Genomic DNA, 27,228 nt, shown 5'->3' on the forward strand with positions numbered 1-27,228 from the left:
ATATGCCAGGCACTTCAAGTACATTCACTTTAATATTCAAGATAACTTTGCAACGTTGAGCATCATCGTTTCAGGCAATGGAGATCAAAGGGTCAGGTTTAGTAACTGATAAATACTACGTTGGTGAACACAATATAGTTTGGGAAGTGAGTGAGACTAGGCTACTTTGTCACCATCCAGACAGCAGTGGCCCTCCCCTGGGTACCTGGCCCTGCCTGTTAAGCTTGTAACCTGGGGAGTAGAAGTGGACTTCTTCTGAATAGGCAAGAAAAGGGGAGAGGAGGAAGCTGGCTGCACGTGCTCAGCTCCTCCTGTTGAATTCACCAGTCAGATCAGAGACTACCCCTCTACTGGCAAGGAGTGAGAGAAAGAGAGAAGAGAGGCCCAGAATTTTATTCCACGGGATGTCCCTCCCAGTAGAAACATGATGTCAGGAAAAAATAATTTTCCCTCCTGCAAAGAAACTACATCTTCAAAGAGTCAAAGGATTTTCCCAAGGTCACAAAGAGGGACAGAAATAATTCAAACCCTAGTCTTTCTGACCCTAACCTATGGTCATTTTCTCCACCACACTTAATACTGGACTTGACTTTGACAATGCAAATTATTCTAGGACCTCCTTTGCTGGGGCCAGCTCAGTGACCCCTTTCATAAGCCCAAGTTTAAGAGCCAGGGTTCAAATTCTCTCTCTGTAACTCACCACCTACATTATAGTAGCTAAATTATTTAACTCTGAACTTACAATTTTTTTTCATCTGTACATTGTAGTAATATTCCAAAGGGTTCAAGTTCAAAATGTGATAAAGTTTGAATAAGTACATTGTAAGTATAACGTGCTAAACAAATATCTGGTGCACTTATTGCTGCCCTAAGGAGGAGAAAAACAAAGCATGGAGGCTGGAAGTAGCCGGCCCTCGTTCCCGCCTGCCCAGAGCAGTGACCGGATCCAGCTTGACTGTCTCCTGCTTGCCGTCTTCCTTTTGTCTTTCCGGACTCAGGTTCAGAAATCACTACTTTCCACAATTTTGCCACTCTCTAATGGCTCCTTATTGCCTCTCAAGTCTGAATGACTCTGCTCATTTTCTAGACTGTTCTGTCTTCTTCTCATTTCCCGTCTTTTACCGGGATCAGTCTTATTCCATCTGACCAAGCCTGCTCTTCTCAATCCCCACTTGTCCTGCCTCTATTCGGACTCCCCCTCCCCGGGTCCTCTTATCCTCTTCCACTTACCAAAGCTGGGTGGTTGATTACAGCAGGCTAGACATGGCTGGCACCTCTCATTAGCTCATTCACAATGTCCCTTAGGAAGGTAATCTGCCCAGTTTCCAGATGGAGAACTAAGGCTCCATGAGAGGTTGTTACTAGCACCAAGTCCTTGTGAGTAGTAGTTAAAACGGGAACTCTGGTGTTCTAAATACAGCTGCCTCTTTGCTGTCAAAATCCTCCTCCTTCATGGCTCCACTGCCTCAGACCACTGATTTTGCTCTGCTTAAAAGCCCATTCCCCCACGTACAATTGATTATATGTGGCAACACACTGATTGTTTCACAGTTCAGTGTGGACCAAACGTCTCATCTCCTAAATATATTTTTGCATATGTTGCTTTTGTATGTTTCCCCGGGTACCTGGCATGGCCATGCTTGAATCAGAGTAAGCATTTAATATATTTTGACTGTGGCAGGGCTGAGAACAACCTATCTGCAAAGAGGGTGTTTAGTAAGCAGCAGCGACCTTTCTTCCCCCCTCGACGCTGACGGGCACTGGAGTTGTTGCTGCCCACAGTAAAGCCACCTGATACCTGCGTGCTAAGTAAATACTTTGCCTACAGGGTATGTAGGCATCTAGATGCATTTTAAATGACTCTATTACTACTCAGAGGAAAGTAGTTGTGTTTTCCCCCTTTCCGTAGATGTTCTACCTTCCCAGGGTTATTTTGCAGGGCAAGGCTGGAATTAGACGCCAGCACCTGAGCAGCGTGTCCAAGTAGTGCTACCCGGTGAGCACAGCAGACTGACGTGGGCCAGGTGGTTCTGAAATGCAGTGCCTCCACTTACAGTGCCAGCACTAGCAATTCGGGAAGATTGGTAACCTAGGAACCAAAGTGGGCTGGGCTTCTGCACACAAAGGAAACCACTGGGCACCCAGGATGTTTGTTTAGCCTTTTGGACGCTTGGTGTGTTACTTCCTGTTCTCTTTGTAATTTGTCCTTCTGCCACGTTCACTGGGTGCCTATTAATCAAAGACACACAGGACAGTTATTTTTTTCAAGGGGTATTTTCTTTTCTGTTCTCGCTTTTGCAAAAAAAAAAAAATGAACAGTAATCAAAAAGCACACCTGGCTTCCTTTTCTCTCTCCCATGGTTCAGCTTTAGGAGTTCTCTAACCTTTATCAGACCTGTGACACCCGACCACTGATCGCGTATCCCTCATTCCTACCGAAGAAGCTGACATTAAACACGTCATCCTTCTCTTTAGGTATTTGTTGAGGGTTCTTCAGAAGCCTAACTATTCAGTCCTACTTCCCTCCAGATTTGGAAACGACTGAGTAATAAGTACAAGACTAATGTGGGAATGTATATAATCTAATTTATTACTGGTAAAGCTAGATTAGAGAGTGTAATGGATTCTAAGAAAGTGATACTTTCCCCTCCGCTCCCTCTGAAATGCACTTACCCTTCTAGCAAGAGCTGGGGTGGCTAGAGGCCCACAGGCCCAGCCACTTTGCTTGGATGCCAGCCTGGCAGTCTGTGGGGGGTGGGGGGGGGTGGGGGGGGTGTTCAATGTCAAAGAAATAGAATGTGAAGGAAAAAGTGGAAGCTTCAGTTCTATGCCTCCAAGAGAATAGAAGTTCCCAGTTTCTGGGGTAAAAAGAAATAGGGAAATAGGAAAGAAAGAGTGTCCCTTCAGATATGACTTTTTTAACTTAAAATACCTTTCCAAACAAATACAATTCACTTTGAAAATAACAGACATAGGGATAGGCACCTGTTCCAATATACCTAATTAACCAGTCTTTTCTTGATTTAGCCTCAAATAGAAATTTTCCTTAAAGACTTCTACCATGTAGGAATAAAAATTAATACTGAACAATTATGAAAATTGTATGCATGAGAACTTGTAGGATGTGGCCAAAGCAGTACATAGAAAGATATTTATAGCTTTAGTTGCTTTTATTAAAAAAATAGCCTTAAATTAATGTCCTAACTCTCTAACTTAGGTAGTTGGATAAAGAAGAACAGACTAAATTAAAAGAAAGCAGAAAGGAGGAAAAATAAGGATAAGAGCAGAAAGTTATGTGATAAAAAAACAAATATAATGTAGTAAATCAATAAAGTGAAAAATACCAGGACTCTGAAAAGACTAAGAAAATTTAAAATCTCCTGGCAAAAGCAATCAAATAGTTTAGAATGAATAAAAACAAACAAAATAAAAATGAAAAAATATACATAACTATGGATGTTATAAACATTAAAGAAGGTATTAAGACAACCTTAGGCCAGGAAACTTGATAATTTAGATAAAATTTATAAAACCTTAAGAAACAACACAACCTTTAAAAAGTTGGCTCATGAAGAAATTGAGCACTTAAATGGTCCCCTTAACTTCAAAGAAATTGAATCAGTGGTTAAAATCTTTCCATTAGAAAAAAGTTACTGATCCCATATAGATTTAGAAACAAGTTATACCAACATTCAAAGAATGAGTAATTCTGATACATGAACTTTTCCAGAGAGTAGGAAGAGGGAATACTTGTCAACCCATTTTTTAAAGCTAGCCAACATGATAGCAAAATAAGACTGAGAGAGTATAGTACAGGACAGTTAAATCAGAGGTCAGCCTCACTGGAGAACACTGCTGCGAGTCCTTTCTCCTCCTGTGCTATAAAAATTGTGAAACAAGCCTTGGGCATTTTCTTGGTCTAAGCCAGCCCTGAAATGGGAAGCTGGGAACCCCATGTGTACTCTGTGTCAAGAAGAACACCCAGCCCTGGCTGGCGTAGTTCAGTGGATTGAGCACGGGCTGCGAACCAAAGTGTCGCAGGTTCAATTCCCAGTCAGGGTACATGCCTGGGTTGCAGGCAATGACCCCCAGCAACCGCACATTGATGTTTCTCTCTCTCTCTCTATCTCCCTCCCTTCCCTCTCTAAAAATAAATAAATAAAATCTTAAAAAAAAAAAGAAAAAAAGAACACTCAGATCAGTTTTACTAAGATTTGGTTTCCTACTGCTAATGCCTCTCCTTAGGCTGTATCACTCCATAGAAAGTACAGGCTCATAGGATCTCACAGTTTTAAAACCTTGTGCTTTGTGATACTTTTCCGTTATCTCCCCCACTTTTTATTATAGCTACTCGGGAGCCCACAGCGTCTCTGTGATTTGGCAGGACCCAGCTCCACTGAACCCGAAACCAGAAAAAGATCAATTTCAAAAAGAAAGTCTCATCTGGATCTTCTCAAACTGTATGATGCATTCTCATTTTTAGGTTTATATTGCTTGACAAAGACTGCTTCTTCGAATACTCTTGACCTTGTTTTGAAATCCCTGAAATGTTATCAATCTATACTATATGAAATGTGACTATTTAATAATGTACCCACAGACCATATGAGAAGTCGTATCCCAATTTATTATACTCATACAATTTTTTACATTGAAGAAAACCCAATGTATAAAATAAAATGTACAAAAATTATTTATTGTGGTTATTTTAGGGAAAAACTTTCCAAATTAATTACAGTAGCTATAGGAATCCTCCTTTAGTTATAGGATACCTTTCAGCTGTAGGATTTCCTTTTCCCCCTAGAAAATTAAATATTATCTGATTTGTAACAGCTGTATTCACATGCATCTATTCAGGAATATATTTATCTTATAGAAGATGTACACTTTCCCATACTCATAGCCATTAACTATTTTCAGTTTGAAAACCAAACATAGCACAACAGTGAGGTTACTCACTGCCTGTCCTTGTGAAGATTATAAATTCCCACATGGAATTTTGTTTGTACCCTGGTAAAGCAGCCAGCCCCAAGAGCGTGGTTCAGGGTGGGCTGCTTTGCCCAGAGGTTGTCCTCTGCCCGCCTGCATGCATTTGTTTCCGTGACTGTTTGCCCAGGCCATTTAATTTCAGGTAAATCAGAGTATACGTTTTGCATACTATACTGTTCACCAGTCTAACAATACTTGCTCATTTTTGGAGCATTTTTCCATGTCTTGTGTATCAATGCCATTTTCTCCTGTGAACACTTTCAGCATCATGGATGGTATGACCGAAGCGTGCATCAAGGGTGGCATTGAAGCTTGCTATGCCTCCGTGTCCTGCGTCTGCACCTTGCTTGGGGCCTTAGACGAGCTCAGCCAGGGCAAGGGCTTGAGCGAAGGTCAGGTGCAGCTGCTGCTTCTGCGCCTGGAGGAGCTGAAGGACGGGGCCGAGTCCAGCAGGGACTCCATGGAGATCAATGAGGCTGACTTCCGCTGGCAGCGGCGCGTCCTGTCCTCAGAGCACACGCCGTGGGAGTCGGGGAACGAGAGGAGCCCTGACATCAGCATTAGTGTGACCACAGACACGGGCCAGACCACTTTGGAGGGAGAGTTGGGTCAGACCACACCTGAGGACCACTGCGAAAACCCCAAGAACAGCCTCAAGTCCCCAGCCATCCAGGAGAGCAAGGAGACGCTGAGCAAAGCGACAGAACCAGAAGCAGTGGACCAGCCCGACGTCGTTCAGAGGAGCCACACCGTCGCCTACCCCGACATAACTAACTTCCTGTCGGTGGACTGCAGGATGAGGTCCTACGGGTCCAGGTACAGCGAGAGCAACTTCAGCGTGGACGACCAGGACCTCTCTAGGACAGAGTTTGACTCCTGCGACCAGTACTCGATGGCAGCAGAGAAGGACTCGGGGAGGTCCGACGTGTCGGACATCGGGTCGGACAACTGTTCGCTGGCCGATGAGGAGCAGACCCCTCGGGACTGCCTGGGCCACAGGTCCCTGCGGACGGCGGCTCTGTCTCTCAAACTGTTGAAGAACCAGGAGGCCGACCAGCACAGCGCCCGGCTGTTTGTGCAGTCCCTCGAAAGCCTCCTGCCTCGCCTCCTGGCCCTGCCCAGCGTGGAAGAGGTGGACGCGGCCCTCCAGAGCTTCGCCTCCACCTTCTGCTCAGGTTGGTGCACGGTTTTTCCTCTGTAGTCATCAGGAATGTTTAGATCCTTTTGCCTGAATGGGCAATGACTGTCGTACTTGTTTGAAGTCCTCCAAGCAACTTAGTGAGTCTTTAGGTTTCTTATATATAAAGAGTGTGAAGGAATGTAAAACTTACTGGTGGTGGTTTGTTTGAATTGTAGGCAGTTGATGGCTGGAATATATATTTGGAGGGTGATAAATGTATATTGTGTGAAATAAAGAATAAGAGGCAACTGCATTCTAGAAAGTTACGGCTGACTGAAACAAAATGGAAATCTGTGATTCTCAGAACACTGAATTCTTAAAATGCTTCTAGGTCTCAGTGTCTAAAAATCATGCTGAACACACGTTTGGTATATCAGTGTGCAAATGTTCTAAATAAGGTCTCTGGGGTCAGGTGGGGGGTTGGATCAGATGCAGGTTGCCCTCCCAGCAGGTTCTGAATTTCCCAATGTGTTCTGAATTCCCCAGTGTGCTCCGAACTTCCAAACTGGGTGACACTCCAGTGTACTTTGGTAACATTGCCTTCTCCAACCTCAGACCCTTTCTCCCTGTCAGGTGCGAACATTGTGACCCAGACCACACTTGAACAGGAGAGCTGGGGAATATCAGCCAGAGTACACGGGAGAGTAATGCCAGTTCTAGTGAAGGGCAGAAGACAGCCTCCTAGAATTTTGTTGGAGGAAGGAAAAAAATAGTATAGGGACATAGACTCTCACACTGTGAGTGATGAATTTAAAGATAATTTTCTTGCAAGGTGCTTGTAAATGCAAAACCCAGCTTTTTCCTTTATACGTAGGGAAGACCCAGTTCTTTTCTACTCTGTGCTCTTCCCTGTGTGTCTCCTTTGCTTAGTCCCACCGACATCATTCCCTGTAGACGCTTCTGGTCACAACCATGCGGAGGTTTTTCCCTGTAATGACAAGCAAATTTCTGACACCAGCAGGTGCCCAGTGTAACTGACTTCCAAAGGCCCCTTCTTCATTTCCTAGGAGAAAGTATAACATAATCCTAAGTTTTTTAATAAAATTTGAAGCTAAAGTAAGTCTTCACATTTGTGTTCTTATTCCTTTTAAATCAATTCGTTATAGTACATGCAAAATACAGAGCTTGAGAAAATGTTTTATGTGGTCCCATAAATGTTGCAACTGTTCATATTTTAGAGGTCTATAAATATCCCATCAAACCCAGTATGTTGTGACATAATTTTTACACGTAGAAATCAATACATTGAAAAGAGATGTCAGAATCTTTTGGTTGTTTCCAAGTACTACTTTTTAGTGATTGTAACTGTTAGTCATTTGTTTTCATTGTGGTCAACATCCACAAGTGCTTTTACCTAATCAGCAGTGGTCTCTTTCCAAATTACAGACCCATCACTCTGTGGTCCTGTCACTAATGGCTCATTCTCCTCATTCCTGTTGTGGCTGAGTGGATCACATTGACTGCCACCCATGGTTTAGCCAAAGCCACTGGGTGCTGGCCCGGTCCACCTCGGCACAGAGGCAAGTACCCTCTCTCAAGATGAAAGATCAGTAAAGAGAAACATCTGTACCCATCTGAGATGAGAAGATGGCAGGTTTTCTTTGTTTCCTCAAGGGGAATTTACAAAAGTGAAAACAGGAGAAGGGGAGGAGGCAAAGAGTCTCCTTAAGTCATAATTTAGATATTTTACTCATTACTTACTCTATGTCAAAAGCATTAAACCTTGTTTTGCCCAAAACTGCCACCAAGCCTTTTTCCCTGACTTGTCACCAGGGTCTGCTCTCCTGGCTGAGACCAGACTCGCTTGGCGTTTCTCAGGGACCCCTGTTCTCAGACAGCTAACACACAGCTGAAACGAACCTCCTTATTTCCATGCAATTCACGGGAGCCTTTTCTTTTAAAGCAGCTACAGTTTCTTATGGTGGGGGAGTTTGACAACATTCAGACACACGTGGGTTTTATAAAGATGGTAGTGGATGTGAGCTGTGGTAGCTGCTGAAATGCCTCCCTGGTCCTGCATAGAACAAATTGGCATCTGTGTATGGTGGCTCCTTGGGGACTAAAAACAAGAGCTAACCTCACACAGCCATTGATGGAGGGGCATGAGCACTGTACTTTGAGATTGCAGTTTCTTAGATCAGTGGTGCTCAGTCATGAGCCTCAAGGGATGAGGGTTTGTACGTTTGCTTTAATAAAGGACGAGGGTATTTTGTATGCAGGAAAATTTAACAAAATTTTCCTCCAACACTCTGGCATTTATGGAATGTGAAGTTTGGAGAATATGGTAATATAAATACAAAATAAAAACAAAAAAATACACACCCAGAGGTTGTCTCTGAAATATCCTGGTGCCATGTTTTAGAGTCATTTTTCAGCATGTATATATGTATTTGCAATAATAATAGTAGCTTACAGTAACATAGCACTTCCAGTATGCCCTGCATTGTTTAAGAGTTTTACATGTATTGATTCACTTAAATGCTTATAATAGCTCCATAGGGTAGGCAGTACTATCATCCTCATTTTACAGATGGGAAAACTGAGGCACAGGGAGGTTAAGTACTAATCACCCAAGGTACACAGCTGTGAAGTGGCGATGCCAGAATATGAACAGCCTGGCTCCAGACACCATGCTCTTAGCATCACCCTGTACCATACCAGGGAGCGTGGGCTGGCGGAGGGGTGGACGAATGGCTTGGAAAATCAAAGATGCTGTTGAAGAGCACAAAAACCTCTGGAGTCAGTTTGCCCTGGTGAGAAACCAATCTCAGACGGGAAAACTGAAGCTCAGCAATTGTGGGACAGTTTTCCAGGTCCTGACAGGTAGATACTCATAGAAAGCTGGTTCCTCATGGACTCCTGGAAACCTATACCAAGGAAACAGAAACTCAAGTAGGGGTTTGTATACCAAAAGGTATTATTTCACAGCAAAATATATTAGAAATGTCCTAAATACCCCCAAATAAAGGAAAAGTTAAATGAGTTATCATATATCCATTTGTGATTTTATGTTGCCCTTTAAATGATATTTTGAAATAATATTTAATGATATGGATAATGGTCATAATATAATTTTTAAAAGAGTCAAAATTAACATCAAAATATTAATACTTATCTCAGAATAGTATGATTATAGATTATTTTCATTTTCTTTGTGCCTTTTTCCAAATCACTAAGAAAAGTTTCTTGTAACTTCTACCATCAGAAAATTAGTAGCATAGACTTAAAGAAATTCGTTATCCAGAAAATCATATAATCTAATTACAAAGTTTTAAAAAGTTGATGGCGTCCAGTACTCTGGGTGAGTAGAAGATTGTTCTTACTTACGCATAGTTGGTAGGAGCAAGGTTTCGTATAAAACTGTTTGGAAGATATTTTGGTTGTATCGATCAAATTTAATATATGTCTTCATTCTGCTCTTAGGAATTTATTCCACAGATACACTTGCAGAAGTCCTAAAAGTTACTGCATCCTTTCAGCTTGTTTTGTAAAGACCACCTTGGTAACAGAGGGAGAAAATGAACTTCATAAACCACTGAGGGAAGAAAACAAATTGCCAGAATATGTCAAAGGCTGTAGTTCCTATAGTTTGTTACCCCAAATTTGAAGAATGCTATTACTTTTAGAAAGAGTTACTGTACTAAATATCCTACAGCATAATTGCACCTAGTTCATTGATTCTTATTCATTCATTCAGCGAATATTGTTTTGAGGGTCTGCAGTATACCAAGCGCTATTCTAGGCACTGGGGATTCTCTCATGAACGAGACTAACAAAGTACCACCCTCTCACAGATCTTAGATAACAGTAGATAATAGTAGTGGTGGCAGAAAATAAAATATATATATTTATTATTATATATTAATATATAAGATATATTTATTTATTATTAAATATAAATATATATTTATTATATTTATATATTTTAATATATATATTTTATATAAAATACATATATATTATATATATTTTTAATATATATATTTCCCTGGCTGGCATAGCTCAGCAGATTGAGCGCAGGTTGCGAACCAAAGTGTCACAGGTTCTATTTCCAGTCAAGGCACATGCCTGAGTTGCAGACCATGGCCCCCAGCAACCACACATTGATGTTTCTCTCTCTCTCTCTTTCTCCCTCCCTTCCCTCTCTAAAAATAAATAAATAAAATCTTTTTTAAAACTTCCAAAAATATATATATATAAGAATATAATGCTGGGTACAATAAATGCCATCGAGGCGATGAAAAAATCAGGGTAAGGGGAAAGTAGGCGGGGTCATTATTTTAGATGGAGCTGAAAGGGAAGGCCTCTGAGTAGCTGACACTTCAGAGGGAAAGAACTGAGTGGCCAGTCATCTAGAGACCTGCAGAGACCATTCTGGGAAGTGGGGGAAACCGACGCCAAGGCCCGGAGGCAGGCCTGGCTTGGTGAGGTAAAGGAGCACAGGTCAGCGTGGCTCCAGGGAGTGGAAGGAGAGCGAAGGGGGAAGCTGGGGTTTATTTTATTGTGATAGGAAGCCATGGAAGAGTTTGAGCAGGAGATACACGTAGTCAAATATTCTGCTCCCTTCTGGCTAAGGAAGCTGACTTAGAGGATTTCAGTGATTTCACCAACGTAGCTGGTGAGTGGCATCAAGAGTTGTCCAGGCAGATGGACTCCCGAGTGTATGCTCTGCCCCATCAATCTGGGGTATGTGGCTGTCCCCAGAGATAGGCCTTGCTGGCTGTCATTGCTGTACAGAAATGTCCTACGCCATGCATGTTCCTCTCACTAGGATTGCTTCGTGGCTCTCCGTAAGTCCGTCTTGCCAAACGCCCCCTTGGCAGCCTCTGAAGTCTCTTGGTGCTTTCCCTCAGGCATGATGCACTCCCCGGGCTTCGATGGGAACGGAAGCCTCAGCCTGCAGATGCTGATGAACGCGGACAGCCTGTACGCGGCTGCGCACTGCGCTCTGCTCCTGAACCTGAAGCTCTCGCACGGGGACTACTACCGGAAGCGGCCTGCCCTGGCGCCGGGCATGCTGGTGAGTGTGAGCTCAGCTCTGCACCCACCCGGGGCTGTGGCCCCTGGGCTGGAAAGCTGAGCATCAGTGCCGGGTGAAGGATGGCGCTGTGAAGGGTGGGAGGAGACGTGACGCAACGTGTACACACTGAGCCGCGGAGCCACACCCTGCTCCGAGAGGGCAGCACCCAGGGTGCCTGGAAACAGCTGCCTGCCAATGGCCCAGTGATTTCATCTGGCAGCAATATTAAACTCACACACGAGACACGTTCAAAAACACATGGTCAGCATGTTAAGTAGCAGCAGAGGTGCAGAGAATGGTCCCCTTTGCTGAAAATGAAGGTGTCTTTTACAAAAACTTGTCATTGTCTTCCGAAATGTACCCAGACCTGCTCATCACCCAGAGCTAAGTTTATTCATTGTCAACAACAAAGCACTCCTGTAAGGTATGGGGTGAGAAGCATGGTGCTTGTCCTGCAGTCGGCTCCCCTGCCAGAACAAGCCACTTGCTGGTGTAACCTAGTCATCAGCTCATGAGCCTAATCCATGGCATGCGTAAAGGGTATCAGTCATCACATACGTGCTTGATAAAGTGTAAGTTCTCCCCGGTCAGTGGTGGCTTCGTGAGCATGAGTATCTCTTGAAACACCCACATTGTTTCAGGGAGCACATTCCATTTCTGCTGCTGCTGGGCAGTGAGAAGGAGGCTTCTTCAGTGTTTCTGTGCAGATTCTAATCCTCCCACACGTCAAAGAGCAACAAATACAAAATTCGGCATCCCTAATCCTTCAACAGGGCTTCTTAGCAAGATGTCGTACATAAAAGAAACTTCATGAAGTTTGGGGACTTCTCCATCTCAGTTTCCTCCTTTCCTCAGTCAATAAGGTTTTGGTTTTCTCGTTGGCACTGACTTAGGGGACGTTGGTTGGAGGGAAGAGGCACTGGCAGAGTGTAGGAAGCTCTTTGTCTGCAGGGGACCAAATTTGGTCACCTTGTCTTGTGATCTTCTCTGCAGAAAGAGTTCATGAAGCAGGTGCACAACAGCGGGGTGGTGATGGTCTTCTCCCAGGCCTGGATCGAGGAACTCTACCATCAGGTGCTCGACAGAAACATGCTGGGAGAAGCTGGCTACTGGGGCAGCCCGGAGGACAACAGCCTTCCGCTCATCACCATGCTGACCGGTCAGTGGCTCCTTACACAGCTCCGTGCCACTTCGTGGGGTGGACGGCTTGCCTTCCAACCCCCTTTCAGGGAAGCAGTGGTGTTTGGTTAAAACAGCACCCATGAAACTGCCCTGGAAGTTGGTGGCAATTTCGGAAAAGTTGTCATGAACTCACCTCACAAGAGTTTTCTGTCCTTTTTCCGTGTGGGACTCTGCGGAGCCCACTGTGCCCCATTAGATTAGCAGTTACTTAGCACTTACAGCTGTTGGTGGATGACTGTTAGCCTTTTCTGGGACATGAAGTACTTTCTGGGCACAAAGCCCAGAATTGTTCCTGAGAACTCTCATGTACTAATAGATACTATTATCTATATGATGCTCTACCATTCAGTGCCACTAGAAATCTGCCAATAATGTGAAATGATATGATTTTAAACTTGGCTTCATTCCCACTTCTTGTCCATATCAGAGGTCTTCCCTTCCCTTCCCAGCTACATTGGAACTTAAAATAATGTCAAGTAGCCCTGGCCAGGTGGCTCAGTTGGTTGGAGAGTTGCCCGTACACCTGAAAAATGGTTGTGCATTTGATCCTCAGGCAGGACTCATATGGGAGGCAACTGGTCGATGATTCACTATCACATCAGTTTTCTCTCTTTCTCTCTCCCTGTCTCCCTCCATAAAATCAGTTTTTAAAAAACCATATCCTTGGGTGAGGATTAAATAATAATAATAATATCAAGTAGTTACCCAGCATATTAGTCTTCAGTGTCCAGAGTTTTTAAAATCCTACCTAATTATCAGAAATGCCACATGAGACCACAGAGAGCATTGTAGGGTGTGGGCATTAAGCACATTTTTGGTGAAAGCAGCCATTCACACACAACTTTGCACGGCTTAACCGTGATGTCAGGTAATGATCAAGGAGTGCTCAAAAGTTTGGTCTGGTCGTCAGTAGCTTTAATAGGGGCTCTCCAGGCTTGTCCTGTATTCAGTCTGAGTTCCCAGACCCGGAACTGATCTGAGCAGTGTTGTCACTGGCTCCAGCTGACCGAATATGTGGACTATGGTCCTACATTGATGCCTTCCCTGCCCTCTCTGCAGTGCCACCTGTCCTCACACAGCTCCGCATGGCTCTGCACCGGGCAGGGCACACTGACAGGAGGGGGCAGGACTGGCCTGGGGCAGCACAGCCTAGCAAGGAGGCCGGATCAGCTGTCTGGAGGGTATGTTATGTTGCTTGTGGTTGCCATTGGGGGCTCTTACAAAGGCAGCTGAGGGGACGACTGGCAGGGAAACCCAACAATGAGGAGTTCGAGGCTGTTCAGGAGTGAGACAGGGAATCAGGACGTAGAGCAAAGTCTCTCCACAGCAAGCGGAGTCCTTGATTCCAGAGCTAGGATGGAATTTGGGAGAAGCAAGGCTGGGTCCTGGGCCATGGGGATCAGAATCACTAGACAAGTGACCGATTTACATTTTGTTAATCATGGTAACATTTACATCTTGTTTGAAAAGTATGAGTTCTTCACTGTGAGGCATTTATTCATTCTACCTATAAGCAGTCCTTGGTTTCCATCTGTCTTCATCAGCTCCCTTCAGCAGGGATCAAAGGTACTTGTCCAGGGCTTAGAAATGCCTTGGAATTTGGGCGAAGATCCAAATATTCCAGGTTTGATATTAATTTTAAAATACCAAAGTCTGTGCCCAAATTAATCCCTTGCTTGAACCTGGAGAAGAGGCATCACTCGGCAGGTGTGAGAAGGGACGAGCAACAAGCTGCCCCTTGTCACCGCTTCATCAGCGTCTCGGCTCATCAGCCGTCTCGGCTCATCAGCCGTCTCCTCTCTAACGGGACAGTGAGCTCCACTGCCGCGTCCGTCGGGAAGTTGTCAAACTTAGATCAATGGCAGACAGATAGGCTTTTCATAAGAATGAGACAAAATTAATCCTTATGATTTTTTGCAGCAAATTCCAATTACGAAGTGACGAGTGCATCTGAGCAGCAGTTAACCTAGAGCTTGGAGACCTCCCTCACGTCTTTGCATTGTGTGCGAGGAAAAGCTAGAGCAGCCATCCAACCTTTAACACCGTCCTTACTGTGGCCGTCCCCGATGTCTTGTCAGAGTGTCCTGTAGAATTGCAGAGTCTCAGTGATCCGATAAACTTTGCATCACTTGGATTTGTCAGTCCTTTACCTGGCACACTGACAACATTATAACTTTGATAAATGGCAATATCTGATAACCCTCATTATACTGTTTGACCATAAGTCATATTAATTTCATGAAACTGATCCGTTCCCACTTTGGTAGTAATATATATCTTCCTCTGCTCTTACCCCCTGGTTTTATTGGGGTATAATTGATGTATGTTACTGTTTTAGTCCAAGGTGTACCCATAATAATTTGATATGTGTGTATATGGCAAAACGATCACCGTAGTGAATTTAGGTTAACATCAATCACCACACGTAGTTACAATTTTTTTCCTGTGATGAGAACTCTTAAGATCTGCCCTCTTAGCAACTTTCAAAGAGATGTGTTGCCGGAAGTCTCTAGGCTTCTTAGAGTCAGTGTAAGAATCAAAGATATAGTGAAATAGTTTTCAAATACCATCCTGCTGGGCTGCGGGTGAAGTTCTAAAGTCAAGGCGTCAACTTGCGCTGCCCTCTCCCCCTTCCCCTCTGAGTTGCACTCAGCTGTGTTAGCTGCATCCAGGTTCAGATGCTTCCACTCCATGGCCACTCCCCCAACGGTTGCTTCCTTCCTGCTGGGGAAAGGGGCCCAGAGAGTGGAGAACCTGACTCAGGGCCACCCGGCTGCTCCGTTCAGAGCCAAGGCTGAAGCCTGGTTGTCTCAACCCCAAGCCGGTTTCTCCTTGCCAGCACGTTAGGGATTGGTTCGTTGAGCTGATTCGGTGGATGAGAGTTTAACAAAAATTTAAACAAGGTGAATTAGGATCCTGTATTGGGCTGGAGTTTGGCGTCATGGGAAGAGGCCGAGGTTGGAGTAGGAAAGCAGGACTGCTAAATCTCGTTCCCTCCTGCACCAGCCTCATGGCCTGGGGTGACTTACCTCCTCTGAGTATTTATTTCCCCCTCTGCGAAACAGGAAAACTAATACCTGCTGTGCCTATCCACCTGGAGTTGTTGGGAAGAGCTAATGAAAAGAACATTATGTGAAAACACTGAAAATTGTAAAGTGTTGTTAGTATTAAGTTATTATTATAGTACTTTGGAATTAGGTTTTATAGTTATTGGACCAAAGAGGCCTTATTCTAGTCAAATCCATCTTGAGGTATCTGTATACATAAATTTGAGAATAATGCCACTGTTTGAATTAAAGTATTCAAGGATAATACTCTAAAACAGCAAATTTTCTAATGAAGACAAGAGTTATATTTTTAACTCAAAAATATACAGCAGCCCTAACAGAAGAATGCTCTGACATGAAAGAAAGAATAATGAGACAAATTTTTAATATCTCAATAAACAGGTTGCTACATACTTATTACTAACAGACGCAAGGGGTATTCTTTGGGAAAAACGAGTATCATGGTGGCTGTTTGCTTTGACTGGACTGCGCTAATCCAGGAAAACTCTGCTCCTTTGCTTGGCAGATATCGATGGCTTAGAGAGCAGTGCAATCGGGGGCCAGCTGATGGCCTCGGCATCCACAGAGTCTCCCTTCACCCAGGGCAGGAGAATTGATGACTCCACAGTGGCAGGTAAGGGACACGAGTTTAGAATATACATATAAATTATACATATATTATACGTGGCACTGGCAGTTAAATCATTGGCAGTTTCTAGTACTGACATCAATGAATTAAGGTTTTGTCATTACAGGACAAGTGCCTGGTGGGAGTTACTTAGCATCATCCAGTTGATCGTGGACATTCATTATTTATAAGCTTAAAGTGAAATGCCATTAAATTATATTGCCTGTAGTAGAATTGCACACAGCTCAGTATTGCTATTCAGTGGCGAAAGAAATCTCATGCTATCATTCATTGCCAGGTGGTTTCTGTCTCGGGAAGTGACCCATGCCCTTTCACATTCTAGGTGTGGCATTGCTCGCTACATTCTGGTTGGCTGCTGGAAGAACTTGATTGACACTTTATCAACCCCCCTGACTGGCCGCATGGCAGGGAGCTCCAAAGGGCTGGCCTTCATCCTGGGAGCTGAAGGCATCAAAGAGCAGAACCAGAAGGAACGCGACGCCATCTGCATGAGCCTGGATGGGCTGCGGAAAGCGGCGCGGCTGAGCTGTGCTCTAGGTATCGGGGCGAGTAGATGTTCTGACCGTGGCCTGAGGCGGGTCCCTGGAGAATGTACCAGGAATGGCCCTATCGGGAAACCAGTCTTTTGGGAGAGTTCAGACAAGTGAATGGGTGGAGAATAGACTCAGTTTAAGGGGTAACTTGTTTGTTTCCTCTGAAGGAGTTGCGGCTAACTGCGCCTCGGCCCTTGCCCAAATGGCAGCTGCGTCCTGTGTCCAGGAAGAGAAAGAGGACAAGGAAGTCCAAGAACCCAGCGATACCATAGCACAAGGTAACAGCCAAAGGGTCAGAATCCACCTGGTGTCTTATGTGCGGTGTGCACACACCTGCGTGTGCAAGAGCAGACACTCGTCTCCAGCCATGTGTGATACACAGCATGTGTCTCCCACTGATCAGGAGATCCCACTGGCTCACAGGCTTGGGTGTGTTTTACACAGATGACCCAACAGACTGCTTACAGGGAACGTGCTGGCCACCGGAGACGTGCTGACCTCTGGAGACTAGGAAACTCCACGTGGCTGCTAACAGGCATGGTGTGGGACACCAGAGGTCCACCTGGCTTTCTAGGGACACCTCTGTCATCATCTGGCCACTGGCTTTGGCATTGGACAGGGTGCACCTTTGAGGACATCACAGGTCACAGCAGGGGAGGCAGAATGGCCATTTCCCTGAAGGGAAATCAAACAGGTGGAGGAAATCCCTGAGCTGAGGCTCAGGAAGACTTTATTCCTGTTGGAGAAAAACTCAAGCTTTGTGAATGCAGGCAGGAGTTGATTTTCACTTGTGAAAATCAGTTAATCAATGAAGTGGAGGATTATCTAAGTATAAGGAAGGACAATGGCCTTCCTAATAAGGAAGATAAATGGCGGGCAGCAAACAGAAGGAAAAATGGGAGGCCTGGCCCAGCTCACCCTAATATTTTGTATCAGGTATATGAAACAGCTAGCAGCAGGAACCCTGGGCACATTTTCAAAGGCTGGGAAAGCCAGGCTAGGCCAGTGGTCCTCAGGCCTGAGTAATAGGTACAGACCCCTGTGAAGGCAGAGCAGTGCCCCCAGCCCCCACCCCCCAGTGTTAACTGAGGAAAAGGTATCCCAATTTTAGTTAAGATGTATGACCACAAATGACATAAAAAGCCTTACGTTGAAAGTTTTTAAAATTCTAACCAAAACTAATATTCGAATTACACTCAAATAAAACATAAAGTCAATGTTGCATTCATGGGACAAATGCTTTGCTGTGCGTCAATCTGCCCTAGGCAGCTGCAGCACCACTTGGCTCCCTCTGAGGCGAGCGTGCCATTTTTATTTCTGGGCTCCGGCCCGTGGCCCAGGTGTCCCACCAGGGCTGAATTCCAGAAACTTGACACTGTTATCCATCGAGGATAGTGTCCTTTGGCCTTGCCATGCATAATTGACATCTTAAGTCTCCTTCTAAATCCTCTCTCATTAGTATTCTACCATAAACATGTATTATTTGAAGGTCATAAGGATAAATGTAATCTCAGGGAGTGATGGCAGGGCAATTCCCAGTTATAACACAGGCACCGTGGCATTCAGAGTGTAATGCACATGCTTTTTTAGGTGATATCAGCATGACTGGGTGACATCAAATCTCTGAGAGAACTTGCAGAACATCAGAGATTCTTCCATATTATCAGTTTGAGTACCTGGGCAGGGGAGGGGTCTGGGCACAGATGGCTGTAGCTGAGGTCCGCATGTGGAGCCCATCCACAGTGCCCTGCCTGACCCCAGCTCAGCATGGTGCGGGGGCTGCAGGACGTGCACCCACCAGCTCAGGTTCCATCCAACTTCTGAAGCCACTGAGCTGGCCTCTCCAGTGTCCATGGCGCCTGAGGGCCGGGGAGTGTGTGTGATGAACCACAGGGACCTGCCCCTGGGGACCTTGCTGCCAGTGATGTCCACTGTGTCCCTCTGCCCTTGCACAGGAGCACGTTCTCTCCTTTCCATCCTTCCTGTCTCCCTCTCTCGGAATGTTACTTTCACGAATGTCTCCCTGGCACAGTGAAACTGAAAGTGGAGCAGAAGCTGGAGCAGATCGGGAAGCTGCACGGGGTGTCACTGCACACGGCCCACGTTCTGTGCATGGATGCCATCCTCAGCGTCGGCCTGGAGATGGGAAGCCACAACCCGGACTGCTGGCCACACGTGTTCAGGTGCATGACGGGACCACCGCCCCACGTGGCACCCACCCTGCCTCGGGAGCCTGGGGGCGATGGAAGGGCCGGGTCCGGGGTCTGCCAGCACTTGAGCAGATGGCGATAACCCCCAGAGTTTGGATCAGTCCCAAATGAGGGATTAAAAAGAGAAGAGGGAATAGGGGCCCAACTGAATGTGTGTCTTAGAGCACAGAGTGGCAGAATTTGATTTGGGGGATTATGAACAGATTATTAACATTGGCTGTGAGAGGCAGATGTATTATACAAAGGGAAAAAAAAAACACAATTTCTTAAATAGCGGAGGATAAAAGCCATGTAAGTTAAGTGAATACTATGCAGATCTAAAAGCAGGTCATGTGTCAACCATATAACTTTGCTATTATGTTTATTAATGCCCTCTTCATTTAAAAAAAGGATAGGATTTTTACATGGACACAGGAAGTACAAGATGCCTACTTTTAATGTAGTAAGAGAAAGGAAAAAATAGAATAGTAGATTGTGCTAAAGACAGACTGAACATTTGTTTCCAAGATTTGTAGTATGGAAGGGAAAAGACCCCTCCACCCGGCACCGGGTGCACAGCTCACAGCCCCTGTAAAACGACAGCAGGGAGTCGTCCTCCTGCAGCTGAGACAGAGTGCGCCTCCCCGGGCACTGGCACTCACTGCGCAGGCCCGGGACAGTGCAGGGAGCCCTGCCCGCCCCCACGCAGGCCCAGGCCCGGTGCTGCACTCGCTGCTCCTTATCCTCCTCAGCAGGTGTGGTGCGCCCTGACGCCTCCCACTGGGCGCAATTACCCTGAACTCGCCCAGGGCACAGGCCAGATCTGGGTTCAGTTTAATATCCTAAAGGCAAATACAGTCATGAGTGTTGTCCAGTTTGAAAGAGAGAAGCACTCGCAGATCACTCAGGGCTTGAAAACCCCATCTTGAGAGGAGCACGATGAGAAGGAGCCAGGGTGAAGGCTGGTCCCCTCTTTGTTGCTCTCACAAGCAAAACAGGAAGAAGAGAAAGATGTAGACTATACCCAGGTAATTTATATGAAATAAAATTGTCTGTAGAATATCACAGTGGATTCTCCAGGATGCTCCTGACCATGACTGGACTTATTCTGGGGTGAGGGGCCTCGTATGAACCATCTCAGTCCCGGGTTCTGTTGGGAGCAAACAGTGTGGAAGTTGGTAGCTGTGCCGCAGGTTGTGACTTTTCTCCGTGTTTACCATGACAGTTGTGGAGCTGTCAGGAGCAGGGGGGCCACGGTGAGGCAGGACCCCTGAGAGAGGCCCAGAGTGGTCATAGGGCCTATCAGCCATGCGCACACTTCCTAGGCCCCCCAAAGCAAGGAAATACTTGCCAAGTCCTAACCAGAGCCGTAGGGATGGGGGAGGAGGACCCCTTGGGGAAATCCACTCACACAGCCCAACTCCAGAAAAGCCGTCGCTGGCCAGGACGGAAGGGGTGAACAGAGCGTTGTTGCCCACCTTTCTCCCAGTAAGGGGCGGGGGAGGTTGAGGAATCCTTACCCCACTGCCAGGCTGTCTGGTCCAACTCAGAAGTATGTAGAGTGAGGGAGGGCAGCGGGGGAGAGGTGGCACCCACCAGAGGAAGCAGAGAATTTGGGGAGCACTGTAGAGCTAGCTGCATCTCCTTTCTCTCTCACTGTGGGATTTACAGAGTTGGTCCAGTTGATTGAGCTGCAACTTTCAACAGCTGCTCGCTTGTGACTCTCTCCAGGGTGTGTGAGTACGTGGGCACGCTGGAGCACACCCACTTCAGCGACGGCACCTCCCAGCCCGCGCTGACCATCAGCCAGCCCCAGAAGGCACCCGGCGGCCCTGGACTGCTCGGGGACCTGGAGGGTGAGGGCTCACCCCTGGAGCAGAGCCCGGAGCAGGAGAGCTCGCTGAGCATGGCCCCCGTCATCCAGCCCCTCTCCATCCAAGAGCTCATCAGGGAAGGCGGCCGAGGCCGGGCCTGCGACTTCCGCGGGGGCAGCCTCATGACCGGGAGCAGCGCCGCCAAGGCCGTGCTCACGCTGTCCACGCAGGCCGACAGGTGTGTGTGCACGCACCCCCTCCCACTACTGCACCCCAGCGGGGCTGCTCACCATACGGCACCCCTCACCTGTTGGCTACACCTCCATCTGTCTCCTCCAGTCTCAAAAGCACTGCTGGGCCAACCTGATGTGTTCGCCATGGAAACCTCTCTTCGTTTTGTTCAAAGCTAATTTCTGTCTCCTGCCACGCCCCACCCTTAGAATGAGCTGTTGTCCAGTGACTGGACTGGAGGCTCTGGGGGCAGGGCGCCTTGCTCCCTGACTTCAGGCAGCTTCCCCTCTTTTCTTTATCGTGAAATCGGCTCAGGAAGTGGCTCTCCCACAGGGTAGCCGTGAGGTTAAGTGAATGAGTGCACTTGAAGCTCTGAGGACAGAGCTTGGCCAATAGTAAAAATCCACTATTTTTGTGATAATTCATATTTTAAAATCCCACACCCCAGAGTGTGATATGTTGCTAAATGACGCCCCAAACCACATTAAGTTTGAGAGGGGGGGAAATCAACAATAACTCCAACCGTTTGGTGACAGTCTTGATGTTGAAAGTGCTTTTGGTCACCCGTTGCATGTTAGACCACCTCACTTACTCTCCAGACTTTGCTGTTGTCTCCCAGACTGCCCTGCACAGGCTCAGGGAAGTTCCTAGGGTGAGGACGGACAGCAGGGGGTGGAGAAGTGGGAAGCGCACTCACTGGCTGGAACTCAGGACACCGCTTCTTTCCTGGCCTTGACCCCAACCACCTGCAAAGTCATGTGTATAAGCAGTTGCTCTGAGACTCAGTTTCCCCTTCATCTGCTAACCCAGTATATGAACTAACTCAGTGCAATGATCTCTTTTTTCCCGTTTATCCAATAAGGTGGCTGGGAAAGCACTGTGGAATCTGGATACAGGTGTCAGGTGGGATATAACACTCACCACTGTTTTCTTCTTACTAGGAAAGAAGGAAAAGAAATGGTTCATGAGATCCAGACACCAAATGGTGTTAAAATTGGAATTACAGTACAGCAAGAAAAATGCGTCCGTTACAATAATTTATGAGTGATTAATTCCCCGATTTGTGTCTCAGATTACTCCTTCAAAAGGGACTTGTTATTCAGTGTCTATTAGAGACACTCTCCCTTACCCAGCACGTGGCACCCAGGGGCTGCTTGCGCTTCTGGTGTCACCACAGGATTGGAGGGCAGGCCTCGGATGACCCAAGTCCAGGGGAAGGCCGGCTTGCCTCATTCCTGGTGTGCCACGTAAACCCACACCTGAGCCCAGCGTTCTGAATGCCAGCGAGCCTGGACCCTCCTCTAAGCCCTGCTACCTGTGCTCAGCTCCTCCTCCCTCACTCCTGCTGGAATGCGTGTGCCTGGCCGAGTGGGAAACAAGAGAACCTGCAAGGCCCGTTAAGTGAAGGAATATTCATTATTCCAGTAGATGCGGGAGCTTCCGCCATGTCCTGGGCTGCAGGTGCCTGAGTCGGAGGGGATGAAGACGGTCACCCCTGCCCCAGGGAGCTTCCAGGATGGGTTTGGTGTCCTCAGAGCCACACCCAGTGTTATGCTCATCAACTGTGGCCCAACAGAAGCCTTAATTAACTTACTGGGGTTTTCTTTAATGTAGCTCATGAGAATGCAGCTAATTTGAAGGATTCTGTTCCCATTTATTCAGTTCCTGGGAGTAATGCTCTGCCATCTTTCAACTTCTTAGCAAATTTTTACTTGAGTGCCTCCAATGGCTGAGCTATGCCCTGGGATACAAGGATTTTATTTTTAACTATAGCCTGTGCCCTTCAGATTAAACTCTCAGAGTCAGAGCATACTTGTACACAATCACACTAGATATAATGATACCATATATTTCCTTACAATGTTTCCACAACATTCTCATTAATCACATCCAACAAAATTACCATAATCATTCTGCCATAGAGGCTTTGCTGAATTGTTTCCAAGAAACACATCTTTTTGTCTCATCCAGGCTCTTTGAAGATGCTACAGATAAGTTGAACCTCATGGCTTTGGGAGGTTTTCTTTACCAGCTGAAGAAAGCGTCGCAGTCCCAGCTTTTCCATTCTGTTACTGACACAGTGGACTACTCGCTGGCCATGCCAGGTAATTCCTTCCCGGAAGAAGCCGTGCCGTGAGGTTGGCAGGAATCAGCCCCGATCTGCGATATCGTCAGCCTGCCCAAGACTGGAGTCCACGTTCCCCGTGCACACGGTCACCCTGGCTAATTTGTCCTCTAGTTTTAGGGCATGGTGTGTGTCTTTGGGTGAGGGGTGGGATGACTTTTTGTGAGTGGAAGTGTCGCCGCTGCCACTGTTACAGGTGTTACCACTGGAGCTGGGCTAGGTGGTTCTACTAAGGTTTGGGCTCGTGACATAGAAGTTGTGTGGCTACTCAGGGTGCAGATAGCTCTCGTGAGGGTGGGAACCTGTCTCCATATCACAGACCGTAGTACTCGCCTCACTCCAGACAACTTGCAGAAGCACCTACTGATTCCAGAATGAGGGTGGGAGAGAGAAGTGGAAGGGTGAGAGAAGCCTCGTGCCACTCCTAGAAAAACCGCTCTCATGCATACCCTTCAGTGATGGGTCAGTATGACTGTCTTCATGCACGAGGCCAGATGAAGGCCCTCTTGAAGGCCCACCTCTGAAAGAGGGTATAGAGTTGTGCTGAATTGTCCTGTGGTCCCAAATGGGTGGCAGGCTGCTCAGAAATGCACCTGTCCATCGCCAGGGGGCGGTGGTGCTAGAACAGCGAGTACCTCGTCCCGATGAATTCCGACAGGGGCGCAGAGCTGTGTGGCAGGTTGGACTGCACAACCTCTGGGTCCCTCCCATCTTTAGGATCTGAAGTTCTAAGTGTAATATTTTTGGCCTTTTGATCCTCAGTGCATGTTCTAATTTGAGAACCACTGTCTTTTCCCTACAAGTGTTCAATGGACTTTAAAACCTTAGTTAATATAAGGCCGACCTTCCAGAACCATCAGACTTCTGGAGCACCTCTGAGCCCAGGGCCACCTCCCGCGCCTTTTGCATTGGAGAATTCACCAGGCTCTGAGCTCACACAAAGCAATGAGCAGGGTCAGGAGGAGGCAGCAGACCCAGGAGAGGAAGCGCTGGCTTAGAAGTCAATCAGACATGAGTCAAAATGCTGCCTTCACCATTTACCAGATGCACAAGTCAGTTTACCTCTCCAGCATTCGATTTATGAATCTATAAAATGGCAGTAATTATACTTCTTAAGGTTTGCTTTAAAAATTAAAATGATTAAAGAGGCAAAGAACCAACACAATGTCCGATGCAGAGTGAACATTCAGTAAATGTTGCTGGTTATTACTACTATCATTTTGAAGTTTACTTGCTATGGTAAGGCTAATTAGAAGCATTGTGGTTGGAAGAGCCTGCTAATGATCAGCATTTTGTAGGTATGAGGTGAAGGGGAAGCAACAGGCCATGGGTCGGCAGGGAGTGGGGAAGACTAAGGGGACCCTGGCAAAGCCAAAGCCTAAGAGGGTAGGTTCGAGGGTGGGAGGCGGGGTCGGGTGGGACAGGGGGCTGAGATGAGTGAAAGTGGAGACAACTGTACTGGAACAATAAAAAAATACATGTTAATGGCTTTTATCAAGTTAAAATATATTTGAATTTCTATGTAATTAGTTGTCAGTTCAAGAAAGGAATAGTATCTCTTGAATAAACACCCTCCATGAAATCTCTATCTTTTGTAAGCTAACATAGTATATAAAAAGAATGTGGATTCACACCTCTGCTTATTTGTGTATTGTAGGCTCTGTGAGAGAATATATACTTCTGCTTATTAAAAAGAAAGAATACGAGATCAGAGTGGGCAAGGACTGTACTGAGCAAAGCAGAACAGGCTAGATAGCATGTTATCAGGTAGCAGAGGGGCCCAGCTTGCTTGGAAGGGCTTCACAGGGGCCACTAAGGATTGGCAGAGTGGACAGTGACCGTGCAAGATGATGGTGACAATAGTCATGATGACTGCTAAGAGCGTGGGCCAGGTAGTATGTGCCTGTGTTAAGCACTTTATGAGTATTATTACATTTAATCCCTAAAGTAACTTTAAGAAATGGGTCTTGTCATCCCCACTTTTACAATGAGAAACTGCGGATCAGATGTAAACCTCTGGCCTGCTGTAACCCTGCTGTAATGGTGAAGACAGGATTTGAGCCCAGGCAGCCTGACTCCCTAGCCCACCTGTGTAGCCACTACGCCATCTTCCCTTATCAACAAGCATGGCTCACACTTGTCACAGCAGCCACTGGGAATGTCGTGGTAATGAGAAGAGGTGGGCCAGGCCATGTTGAGTGAACCACCTAAGTCTCTCGAATCCAGGCTCCTCTCCTGCCTTGGTTAGCACTCACCCAATAATCCTTCTGGTCTGAGTGCAGTTCTTCGATTTCCATCCTCTCTCTGTGCTTGAACAGGTCAAACCATTTCTGAGTTTGGGCCTGATGGCTTTCATGGTCTCTCCCTGTAGGAGAAGTGAAGTCCACCCAAGACCGAAAAGTGCCCTTCACCTGTTCCGCCTCGGGGACGCCATGCTGAGGATCGTGCGCAGCAGATCAAGGCCGCTGCTCCACGTCATGCGCTGCTGGAGCCTCGTGGCCCCGCACCTGGTGGAGGTGAATGCTGGGGGAGGGGCAAGCTCAGGGAACTCCACCAGCACAGCCAGCCCAGGGCTCCCCAGTCTGTGTGGGGACACAAGCACTGTGTGGCCACAGGCAATGAGAAAGTTCCCATCACCCAGCCACAGTTCACCATAGCTGATTTTACCTCATAGCATCTAAAGAAGCACCCCAAAGGGCAGCACTGCCCTGGTCTCATTCTGACCCTCTTCCTTTACAAGTTGGGCAGTTTTCATTCTTTATGACCTGGTGTCAACCTGAGCCTGGAGCTCTGCTTCTATCCGTGACTCCAACAGTGCCTTTTGCTCCCGCCAGTCTCCCTTTTCTAACGGCTGACTGCAGTCTGGGCAGTACCCTCTGGGTAGGAGAACCATACAGCCTGGTTTTCCCAACAAAGTGAATGCTGGGAAAAGCAGTTCATATGGTAAATCATAGGGTAACTCTCCGCCTCCACAGCTCAGTGATGCTGAGTGGCCACTTCTAAGTTGGTGGGAAAATTGTTGCCTTGTATTGCAGGGATAACTATTCTTACTAGCTCTCTAGTGCTTCTCTAGTAGAGATAGGTCATAAAGTATTTCGTGGGAACTTAATTCACTAACTTGAGAACATTCTAGTAAGGAAAAGGAATAGAGAATAATAACTTAGTTATGGAGAAACAGTATATCGATTATCTATTACATTGTAACTCACCATCTCAAAGACCTAGGATTTAAAACAACCACCATTTATTTACCTCATGGACACCTGGGTCAGAAACGTGAGCTAGGCTCAGCTGGCTCTACTTCCAGTCTCAGCCGGCCTTGGCTGACCTCAGCTGGCCTTATGTGTCACCTGGGGTCAGCTGGGTCATGATGGCCTTGACTGGGGAGGCTGGACACACGGGCTCTCTCAGCCCCCAGCAGATTAGCCCCAGCTCGTTCTCATGGCATTTTTAGAATTCCAAAGGAAAGCAAGAGAACCAACCCCAAATCACAACAACTTTGCAATTCCCTACTTATATAATATTTGCTATTGTCCAAAGCAAGCCACACATCCAAGCCCAGAGTCAGGACGGGAGGGGACTACTGATGGGGCTGGATGCAGGGGCCCTCAACCCGTCAGAGCTTGGTTGGTGCAGCTGGCCCACCTCCCTGAGGGACCGAAGACTCCTCTGACTTATGTGTGTCTGGGGCACAGCTAAGAAGGACAAGACTGTGGGCAGTTCTGATGTCTGTATAGTCAGCATGCGCTATGCCATCCAAGAAAACTGTCATGTTATATTCTTAAGAAGAAGAAGAAATTACTAGACACTGTGATTTTTCTAGAAACATTTAATTGGAGTTGTGTCTAATCAGTTTGTTAGATTATTAAATATGCAATTTAGTGTGTTGTTCATCTGTATGTATGCATTGAAGAATTCTTTAACAGCATTGCCGCATCCACCTCCCTGCAACGAGGTGGGTTAGGAAAGCCTTCAGAAACCAGACTCTGACTTGCCTGAAGTTCCAATGGTGTTCTGTTCTCTCATGAATCTTGCAGGCTGCCTGCCATAAGGAAAGACATGTGTCTCAGAAGGCTGTTTCCTTCATCCATGACATACTGACAGAGGTTCTCACCGACTGGAATGAGCCACCTCACTTCCACTTTAACGAAGCACTCTTCCGACCCTTTGAGCGTATTATGCAGCTAGAGTTATGTGATGAGGATGTTCAAGACCAGGTCAGTGTGTCATGGTAACCAGCATTGTCATCGTCACAGCTAGCTCTTATGG

General features: G+C 46.5%; 1 protein-coding gene across 1 annotated transcript in view; it reads left to right on the forward strand.

Annotated features, from left to right (window-relative positions):
* ARFGEF3 (ARFGEF family member 3) overlaps positions 1-27,228 on the forward strand; it is a 165,594-nt gene that overhangs the window by 91,392 nt on the left and 46,974 nt on the right. Inside the window, 13 exon segments of the mRNA XM_028508631.2 lie at positions 4,348-4,460; positions 5,254-6,164; positions 11,023-11,189; positions 12,183-12,348; positions 15,945-16,065; positions 16,390-16,604; positions 16,768-16,878; positions 18,633-18,783; positions 20,521-20,841; positions 22,806-22,939; positions 25,331-25,357; positions 25,360-25,475; positions 26,997-27,176. Of these exon segments, the coding sequence (XP_028364432.1) occupies positions 4,348-4,460; positions 5,254-6,164; positions 11,023-11,189; positions 12,183-12,348; positions 15,945-16,065; positions 16,390-16,604; positions 16,768-16,878; positions 18,633-18,783; positions 20,521-20,841; positions 22,806-22,939; positions 25,331-25,357; positions 25,360-25,475; positions 26,997-27,176 (2,733 nt within the window).

This window comes from Phyllostomus discolor, chromosome 4, assembly GCF_004126475.2.
Source record: "Phyllostomus discolor isolate MPI-MPIP mPhyDis1 chromosome 4, mPhyDis1.pri.v3, whole genome shotgun sequence".
Taxonomy (NCBI): Eukaryota; Metazoa; Chordata; class Mammalia; order Chiroptera; family Phyllostomidae; genus Phyllostomus; species Phyllostomus discolor.